Source organism: Coffea eugenioides, chromosome 2 (assembly GCF_003713205.1).
Source record: "Coffea eugenioides isolate CCC68of chromosome 2, Ceug_1.0, whole genome shotgun sequence".
NCBI lineage: Eukaryota > Viridiplantae > Streptophyta > Magnoliopsida > Gentianales > Rubiaceae > Coffea > Coffea eugenioides.
The window spans coordinates 12,363,636-12,374,064 of NC_040036.1; the positions used below are offsets into that span (position 1 = coordinate 12,363,636).

Here is a 10,429-nt window from a genome sequence, read left to right on the forward strand (position 1 = left end):
AGCGTCATCACGGAAGTTCTCAATTGAAACTGCAAAATTTACCTATATTCTTTTCACATTAAAAAAAGTTTTATCTGGTATTTTTCAAAGAATTAGCCAATTAATGTGTTTGGATAGCAAATTATTTTCACAAATTTATCTACTTTAATCATAAACACATTTTTAATCACTTTTTTACCTCACATATGCCATATCAAACAGTGTTACATTAATTTTTTTTAAAAAAATTATCTCAAATAATCTCCCATCCAAACATGTTAATATTTTGATCCAAAAAAAAAGAAAAGAAAAAAAAGATTAAAAAGTGATGCTCAAAAACTGTTCTGAAGGAAAAAAAAATTTACCGTTCTTCCCGTTATATTTGCCCTTTACCTCTTATTCAAGCATCAAATTCAAAGTGCCATTTTCATCGATGCGGTAAAAAATATCTCTATCAAATCTGCTCGGAGGAATTCATCCCATTCCTCCGAGCACCATAACTTTTTGCCCAGACTCGCAGTAAAAACAAAAACAGTCGACAATGTGCTCCCGCCCCCATCAATCATTGTCTGAACACGCACACACACACAGTTCTACTCCTCTCTCTTTCCCACCTTCTCTACAAAATTAAATGATAATATGACAAAATAAATAGTATATAATCACTGGCACCGCTCCTCCTCAAGAATAAATTAAAACCAGAATATATTTTTTTAATTATTCCTTCGTTTTTCTTCCCCCCTACATTTTGTTCCTTGAGGAGGAGGTCCACGTTCTTTCTAGTCTTTTGCCGTGTTCTGAAGCTGAAACTTTCTCTGCAATAATCTGTTTTGAATTTTCATCACTTTTCCGGTTAGGATTTCAGTAATAAATCAGCTCTAAAATTCTAGGGAGTATATATACTTGTATACATACACGTTACGTGTAAGTTTCGTATATATACTTTTCCCTTCTCCCCCAATCTCCGCCGCACCGACTAAATTCAGCTCTTCATCAGCTGCAGCAGCAGCAACAGTGGCGTGCACGACGACGCCGTTTCGATCACCGATCTCGTCGTCCTCCGAGAAATGGCCAAGCGCGGATATAAATTGCGTATCCTTTTTTGTTTTTTGGCTTATAATTTTCGAGTGTGGATGACGTCTACTTTTAGCTTTATTCCTAAATTCGCTGTGTTTTTAGGGTTTTTTTAGTTCCTTTTTAATCTCAAGTAAGTTAATAATAAAGTTCACCAATTTTGTTTAATGCTGTGTGCTACATTTTCTTTATTAGCTACGATTTTTTTTTTTCAGTTTAATCGCCCTTTTTTTATTTTCTTTTGTAGAATTAGAAGTTAGCTATAGCAGATTAATTTTAAATGAGAATACATGACTCTAAGTTAAGCCAGAGATCTTTTGGATTTTATTTTATTTTATTTGGTAAGTTGTATGTTCTTGACTAAAATGATTAAAAAGAGGAGTTTGTGGCGCATTCGGGGAATGTAAATTGTTTAAGGATTGGGAGGAAGAACTTTCGGCAATTTATAACAGGTGGAGATGATCAAGTGGTCAATCTTTGGTCAATTGGCAATCCTGCACCTTTATCGGTTAGTTCAAGACTCGCTTTTTACAGAGTGTACTTGCAGTTTCTTTAGAATGAGACCTGAACAGCTAATAGGGATTGTATCATGTTGCGAATATGAAACAAAAAATGAGCTGTGAAAAGATAAGTTTCTTCCAAGTTCATGTCTTGAATACCGATTGACTGATATTGGAGCCGAATCGGGCCCCCTTTTCAACCTTTTTCTGGGGAAAAAGGCGCTTACTCTGATGTTTTTGTATAACTTTTGGTGCGTTATTAAGTTGAAAGGTCATTTAGATTTGTCACTACGTGTACTATATGTAGTTGTAGTTTTCAGATTCTTATAGTCACGTTCAGAACATACTCATTTGCAATCATTTTATGACTCTTGCTTATGATATCGTGTCGTGATCTATTTATGCTTCATACTGGGTGTCACATACTATGATTCAGCAATAAGAAAATTTGTAGTCTTTTACTTAGTTCATAGGATGTCTGACATGCGGTTGGAATAAAATCAGATATGCATGCGTCTTTCTGTTTCAGAAGAGAAGAGATGTTGTTGGTCTGTAGTACTTTACTCAAGCAGTAACTTGAAGTGCTAACTGCTTTGGAATTGTTGGTGATGTGTGTGCTATGTGCTTTGTGTTCTGTAATCATTGAATTGGCAAATGAAATTTAACATTGCCCGCTGGAGTTGCTCTATGCATGATCATCTTCTTTTCATTGTCTACTAGGAATATTCCTCTCAGGCTTAATTAATGCTCTAATTAATATGTCTATGTTGCTTCATTTCGCCTAATATTATCACATGATGCAGGTTTTTCAGTATTCCTTTCTGTTTGTTGTTTTTAGAAGTATTCAACTTATAGCAGTATGTGAAAAGATGGGTGGATTAGTCTAGTTTGGATTCCGCTTGTTGAATGTAGTCATTGTATAGTTTCTTTATCTCTTAAATTATTGTGTACAATTAATTGAAGTTATACTCTTCCTAAACCATGCAGAGTCTTTCTGGTCACTCAAGTCCAGTTGAATCTGTAGCTTTTGATTCTTCGGAGATCTTGGTGGTTGCCGGAGCATCATCTGGTGTAATTAAATTGTGGGACCTTGAAGAAACAAAGAGTATGTTGATTACCTTTTCTAGCTTGCTTTTTACCCTAAGTTTGCATCTGATGAGTAATTAGTGGTTTGGCTATTTATTTTCCGTGCTAGTGGACTCAACTTGGTTCTTGTATTTGAGCTAGCAAAGATGGAATTTTTAACCTTATGACCTAATCTAGATTTAGTAGTATTTCATTAACTCCTTCAGATCGTGTTTTATAAAGTGGTTTGTTGATCTAGGAATCCTATTTATTGCTGTCATAATACTCAAGAGACCTAATTAATGATGCTTTTCAAATTGAACTTCAAATACTTATGGTTACCATTAGTAATTGTTTGACTATAAATATCATCCTTGTCATTGAAGATGGTGTTTCCCATTTCTTGCTGTTGCAATACTCAAGAAACCTAATTAATGATGTTTTCAGAATTGAACTTCAAACATGTAAACCTAGCACCATTTATTGTCAACTAAAAAAATGACAAACAGGCTACTGATTTACATGTCTGGAGAGAAAACAAGCCACTTGCTTGACATGAAAGCCTTGGGACATCACCCTAAAAATACTTGATGTCTGATTGTAATGTCTCCTGCCATCCATATTGCATTTTATGCTTTTTTCCAGATTGTTCCCATATGCCTTGTAGCATCTGGTATTGTGCTCCATAAGTGTTCAAGAAGGATTTTGTGTTGCTATAGCCAGAAATGAATGCATGGATACACAACCGGCTCATTTTTCTGGAAATGTACTTATCAGAAAGACCGGCAGCTACCAATCTAGTGGACTCTGAAGTGCAGTCATGCTGGTCTTTAGCCGAAACAATATGGGCAATAACCAGCATGCTGCCTTGAGATCTGCTGATAAATTTCTGTGACCATAAAGATGGGCATCCGTTCCATTTTGGTGTGGTAGAGTAACTAGTGACGCGTAGAAAGCAGTTGTAATAAGTTGTTTGCAGCTTCATAAGTTTAGATATTTAATTATTTTGCTGGAACTATTATCCTGTTGTCGGTCTTGCTTATTTTAAGTGTCTTAAATATATGCAGCTTGGTCTCTAATCTAGTTACTAATATTCTTGAAGTGTAGTGGTTCGCACTCTTTCTGGACACAGATCCTATTGCACTGCTGTGGAATTCCATCCATTTGGTGAATTTTTTGCATCTGGTTCCATGGACACTAATCTAAAGATATGGGATATCAGAAAGAAAGGATGCATTCATACATATAAGGGTCATACTCGAGGAATTAGCACTATAAGGTTTACTCCTGATGGCCGATGGGTGGTTTCTGGTGGATTTGATAATGTTGTAAAGGTGTGACTAAAGCTTTTTTACAGGTTGTATCTGCTTTCTTTATCTTTTGCTTGGTCATGAATTCTTTACTTTCGGTCAGATATGGGACCTGACAGCTGGAAAACTCTTGCATGATTTCAAGTTTCATGAAGGACATATCCGATCAATAGACTTCCATCCACTTGAATTTCTTCTGGCTACAGGTGAACATGCACAGCATGCATGTCTTGGAAGAAATTGTTCTTCTATGTTTTGTCTAAAAGTTTCCTAAGTTACATCTCTATTTCTATGAGTACATATATCTTCCAATCATTTGAGGCTGGTAGACCATCGTCTTACTTGTCAGCCCTTTATTTGCTTTATATGGATTTTGCAGTTTATCCCATTTGTGATAAGTTTGGGCCATGATTGATTTGAATTGCCTTTTTTTTGGCGATTATTTGCATAGTATTGTTTTACTAGTAGTATAATATATTTTCTCAGGCTCAGCGGATCGAACTGTTAAGTTTTGGGATTTGGAAACTTTTGAAATGATTGGGTCTGCCAGGCGTGAGGTAAGCTTGCATTTTTGCAGTGACAGATATTCTTGCCTCACTTATTTAGCACCTTGTTATTTTTCCATGTTTTTTTGTCTGGTGTCCTTTGAACTATTATCATTTATGATACTATAGGACTGAAAACTTTAATTTATCTAAGAAGAAAACAAAAGAGGAATATGAGAGGGTTTATTTACTCATAAAAATGCTGAGTAATATGTTAGAACTATTGTTACTTGTCTCGTTGGGTTCCTCTATTTTTGGCTACCCTTAGCTTTTTCTCTCAGTTTCCTGCAGCACTTAAAGCAGAAATTGCTTCAAGAACCAGGTCTAAGGCCTCTGATCATCTGCTTCTTGACTTCATATCTCAGTTTCTGGAATAATTAATGATTTGGCAGCAGAATAGGAGAGTACTTTATGAAGAGTATTATGCTTTGGTCGACATTTTATGATAGTCAACTAAATTAAATGATTGCTGACACCCTTGGATTTATAGAAAGGCAGATGCTTATATGACTCATAATGGGTGTGTACATGTTCATTCTAAATATCTGTAGTGACCAGAGGTTCTCAGCCGTAGTTCTGGCTGTTATATCCCTTTCCTCATGAAGTTCTGGTTGGCACTTTATTTTTGTTTCTGTTGTACATGTAAATTGGTAATGACTTGATGAACAGGCTTATCTTTTGGTGCTTTGTTTCCTAAGATTCAGTCTTATTGAAGTGCTGGGTAGGGCCGCCAGTTTTTGTTCAGTGGTTAGATTTGGTATGCTGATGTAATTACAAAACGTGCCACAAATTTACCAATCCTAACTGAAGTGATAAACTCCATGACCCTTTCTGAGAGTGCATGAAAGTGATCCTGTGTTGAGTATAATTGCAATTAGATGTGAAATTGCTTGGGCAAGAGCAGCACCATTACTAAATTGCCAACAAGAATTGGTAAATTTGACGGGATGGTTCTCATTGTACTCTGTTAGGTTGAAAAAAATGCATGATGTGTCTAAAACGCATCAACTTCTTAGAATTAATTGAACTTTTTAGGCATGCTGTTGTAATTATTGCCTACCATTTTTCTTTACTTGTAGTCCATTACATCTCTCTTCTCTTTTCTTTTTTCTTTTTCATGTTAGATGGTGTATATGCCTTTGATTTATGCTTGATGTCAATCGAAGTGGTACCCTTGAGACAGTACTTTTTCAATCAAAAAATAACAATTCTTTTGTCCCTCAGACTGCTGGAGTTCGATCCATAACGTTTCACCCTGATGGAAGAACGCTATTCTGTGGATTGGATGATAGTTTGAAGGTTTAGCTCTATCCTGTGGAATTTTCTAATATCTTTTACGGTTAGCAAAGAAATTTTTCTCATTTTTTTATTTTGGTTTGACAAGGTGTATTCATGGGAGCCAGTAATTTGTCATGACTCTGTTGATATGGGATGGTCAACACTAGGTGATATGTGCGTCCATGATGGTAAACTCTTGGGTGGTGCATATTTTCAGAACTCTGTTGGAGTTTGGGTAGCTGATATTTCGGTAAATAATTTATTTCTTTCGTTCTAATCTATTCAACAAATTACTTTGTCTAATCATCTGCCATTCTATTTCAATGGTTGTTGCTGATTTGCTACATCATGCTTTATGTTTGGGGTTATGTACCTGACATTTTTTTGGGATTACATATTGTATATAGATGATGTTTAATGATACGGTAGTTTACTTTTCCTGTCAGCTTATTGAGCCATATGGTGGGGGTGCGATACCTGAGCTGAATGGCCCACCTGAGCAGAAATATGAAGTTCAAGAAAATCCTTCTGAGAAATCCGTAAGCCATAGGAGGTCCAATTCAAATTTCCGCAGCATGTCACCAGATATTGATTCTAAAGACATTAAGAATATCTATGTGGATAGTAAGTTGATCTCTCAGCAACCAATGACTGACCATTTTGTGTTTGATCCATTTTCATGCTTAATAAATGAGTGATGTTTTTTTATCTGAAAATTGCTAGTTCATATTCTTTGACCATGTTATGTTTGATTGGGTTTTTCTTTTGGCTGGAGTTTGGTGCTCAATTGCAAGCATGGAGATTATGCAGAACTTGGTTCTGTTGTTCATTATTGTTTGGCTTTGATGACTGTATTATTTCTGTTGATAGTGCCAGTGATAGTGTGATTGCAATTATTTAGCTAAGAGGCTTAGCATCAAATTAGTTATTTTTCCCGTAAGCCTCCTTTTCTCCAAACTAAGACGAGCTTGTTTTCATTTGTTAGTCAGTGGACAGACTATACTTGCATACATGAATACATGTTCTCCTCACACACGTGCAATAAATTTTTTTTCTTTTGCACTTTCTTCTTCTTGCTAATAACAAACATTTACTGCATTTGAAGCTGAAGCTTGTAAGCCTGTTACTTCAACAAAAGTTGGGTCTCTTAATTCTCCAAATGCTGTAGACCCTTCTGAACCAAAGGAGATTACGACTTTGGCAAGTCAGAAGCAGGGCTCTGCGGTAAGGGTGCATGCAAAGACTAATGTGTCAGGGGATGCCAAATCCTTCATTGTGCCTATAGTGATACCTCGTGAATATCCTAGTGCAAAAGATAAGGCCGGTTCTAGAAGGGAATCTTTTGCTAGCAGTAGGGCCATTACTGGTACACTTAAGCCTTCCCATATCCGAAGGTCGTCAAATACAAAGTCTGATATGGAGAAAATCTCAACTGGATTGGAAACCATGTCTCTTGGCAGTATGACGACTGCAGTGGAGACTAAAACGGAACCAAACTTCAACAGCAAGCTTGTTTGCAACAATAATGTGAAGGAATTCTCTGAGGGAGAAGATCTGAGCATCAAGAATGTTGGAGAGAAGCTAGAAAAAGCTACATCGCTGACAAGACTGTCAAATCAGGAAAATGGTGAAGTTCTTTTGTGTTCAATATAATAAACTTTGTATCTTGTTACAGGATGTGTGCATAGTTATTTCAATAGTCTCTTCTGCTTTTGTGTTCATTATATTGTTCTAAAGGTTCTTACATTATTGCTTCAAAGACCCTGTATATGATACATGGTTGTCTTTTGTGGAATTCAGTTAGTTTATATATGTGGAAATAGATATGTATTCCTGAAGAAATAGTTCCTAGTAATGCCTTGCAAAAGCAAGATTAAGATACTGTATTATGCTCTACTTTTCCTAGTACCCATTCTGGGGAAGTACAACCTTGGTTAGTGCTTACTTTTCCCACAAATTCTCTTGTTCCTATAATATTGTTGCCTGATTATTTGGTTTACAGATTTGCTTTTTCTTCATTTGCCTAGACTGTGTTTTGAAAGTCATGATGGAATATTGATGTTTAATAGGCTTTGGGATTCACTCCTGCCATTAACTCCATAAAACTGAGCAAAGAATGATGTTATGTTTAATTTTGGTGTCCCCCATCAGAGCTGCTTAGGATCGAACTCTGATAATGGTGATATATTTGATTATCATCCAACAATTCTTCTTTTGTCCCACTGACAGGAATGTAAAAATTACCCAGAATGATTGATTTCACATATTTTCTGTGTTTCAGGTGAAAAGCCCCAGGAGTGCAACAAAGGGGTTATTCCTATTAGAGTTGTGAATGGAGGTTGTTATCTGATCCAGTTACATTATCACATTTTGAAAAGACTAGTGGCAAAATATTGATTTTTTGGTGCTTAACATGTGCAGTGGCAGTTGTGCGAGGTAGGACACGCAGTTTGGTTGAGAGATTTGAAAAAAGAGAGGGATTGAGTAGTAATGAAGCTCAAACGCCTGAGAAAGCTCCTAACTTTAGTAGCGAAGAAGCTCAAACGCCTGAGAAAGCTCCTAACTTTAGTAGCAAAGAAGCTCAAATGCCTGAGAATGCTCCTAACTTCAGTAGCAAAGAAGCTCAAATGCCTGACAGATGTCCTAGTTCAATAACTGAGGCAGCTAAAGCATCTTTGCAGGTATGGTTGTGCTTATATATGGTAACTTTAAATAGTATTGAGCTGACAAAAGTCTTGTTGTGATGTTGATAGTTAGGAATCAAGCTTTACATGAAACTGACTGGATATTTTGAGGAAGTGTTATTTAAGGAGAAGTTGGATACAAAGAAAAGCTTGTGTGCATATTTTTGTTATTATCTTGTGCCTACCCTTCAAATTCAGTGTAGCTAAGACTTGCATCGAATCCATGTGTCTTGAAAGTGTATGTGTAATGAATGCTTGAAAACTTTTAAGTATTGTTTGATACAGTACCGTTCAACTTGAAAAAGTAGCGTTTCTTGTGTCTGGATATTCCTTTAAACCTCGAACGTGAATACGCTAATATAGAATTTTATTTTTAAACCTTTTTGCTTCAATTTTTTTATTTCATTTTTGCCTGGAGGTGGCACACAGGGTACAGGAGTATGTGGCTATAAGCTTTTAGAAGTACTCTGAAGTTGCTTTTGCATTACTATTGAATGTGGGCTAGCTCTTTCTTTTTTCTGATCTACCTAAACACAATTTTCGCCTGCAATACAGCTACAGCTACATTTACACCGCCACCAATTTTGGCATTCTAATAAGTGTGTCATGATTTCTTTCACCATGTTATGTTACTTTCTAAATACTTAAAATTGATTTGAGACAGTTGCATCTTTTGAGTGCCATAATTATATTTTAATGGCCTGTGATAAAATGGAATTGACACACTATTTGCATTAAAATGAGAGCTAATGTTAGCCAAGGTCTGGACTATTTGTGTTAAAATGCAATTGACGAATCATGTTGCTGAAATCACAACTTCTAGACTTCTAGAACAATGGTTTTGTCACCTCTCTCTCTCTCTCTCTCTCTCTCTCTCTCTCTCACACACACACACAGAGGCATATCATGATGCTGACATGTCTCTCTTTCTGTGGGTTACATACGCACACACATCCTGGTGGTGACATTTCTCCTGTTCTATCAGATTCGTTTTTGGGTACTTCAGGCAGATTTTATTTTTGGCTGCTTTAGTTACTGGCTTGTTTAACCATTTATAGTTGAATTGCTATCTTGGTTGTTGGAAAAGTTGCAATTCTCAAGAATTATCTTCTACTGCATTCAAGTTGGCTTTTTATGAGCACTTTGATCGTTTTATTGTGCTGTCTGCAGGATAATAATCCACCAAATGCTGGAAGGGAGCCAGATACAGATGATAATCATGCCATTGAAGCGCTGATGCAAAATCATGACGTGCTATTAAGCACTTTTCGGTCACGCCTGACAAAGTTACAAGTAAGTTATTTTGTAGACTTGCATGTGATGCTGCTGTAGTTTTTGGAGGTTTAGCTAGATTTATAGAATTCATTTTTTGTTCTCCTTGGCCATGTGTTGCATTGTATACACGAAGAAGACAAATGGTCTAAACTATATCCATATGGTAGGTAGATGTCGTATTAAGTGCTCCAGAACATGGAGTCAGCTTTATGTTTTTTGGTGAAGTTGAAGTGTTTTAGAATGCTGGTTTTTGGACATCTTTTGTCTTCCTTTTATTAGCTTCCAATCTGCATCTAGCATCATATTCTCTTGAAGTTGACAGTGACCTACAGTCTGTCTTCTTTGCAGGTGGTGCGGCATTTTTGGGAACGCAATGATGTTAAAGGTGCAATAAATGCTATGATGAAGTTGCCTGATCATTCTGTGAGTATCCTCCAGATAGATCATCTGTTTGGTGTTCTGCTTACTTTTCTCCTGTTTGTGCATCATATCCAGTATGTTGTGGCACAGGTACAAGCAGATGTAGTCAGTGTTCTAAAGGAGAAAATGGAGATTATTACCTTAGAGCTCTTCTCATGCTTACTACCTGTGCTTTTAAGCTTACTGGATAGCAAAATTGATAGGTAAGTCTAATGGCAAAATTTCGGCATAAAATGACTCTCTTGTTTCTGAGTCTGTTCTTACTCATTTATTCTCTTGTTCTTTAGAATTGCCTATCT

The 10,429-nt window shown here is 36.4% G+C and overlaps 1 protein-coding gene across 2 annotated transcripts; it reads left to right on the forward strand.

Moving 5' to 3' along the window:
* The first annotated feature begins 632 nt into the window (after positions 1-632).
* Positions 633-10,364, forward strand: LOC113763271 (katanin p80 WD40 repeat-containing subunit B1 homolog). Of its 2 annotated transcripts, XM_027307032.1 has the most exons (15): positions 633-1,071; positions 1,431-1,561; positions 2,541-2,658; positions 3,726-3,952; positions 4,032-4,134; positions 4,415-4,485; positions 5,698-5,772; positions 5,858-6,001; positions 6,198-6,375; positions 6,857-7,378; positions 8,033-8,089; positions 8,173-8,432; positions 9,606-9,728; positions 10,059-10,133; positions 10,221-10,364. In XM_027307032.1, the coding sequence occupies exons 1-15, from the start codon at positions 1,047-1,049 to the stop codon at positions 10,335-10,337; spliced, it is 2,226 nt and encodes a 741-aa protein (XP_027162833.1). In that variant the 5' UTR covers positions 633-1,046; the 3' UTR covers positions 10,338-10,364. The 2 variants fall into 2 exon arrangements, with proteins under 2 accessions (XP_027162833.1, XP_027162834.1); XM_027307033.1 differs by lacking the exons at positions 633-1,071; positions 1,431-1,561 and having other exon boundaries at positions 2,574-2,658; positions 3,721-3,952.
* The last annotated feature ends 65 nt before the right edge of the window (positions 10,365-10,429 follow it).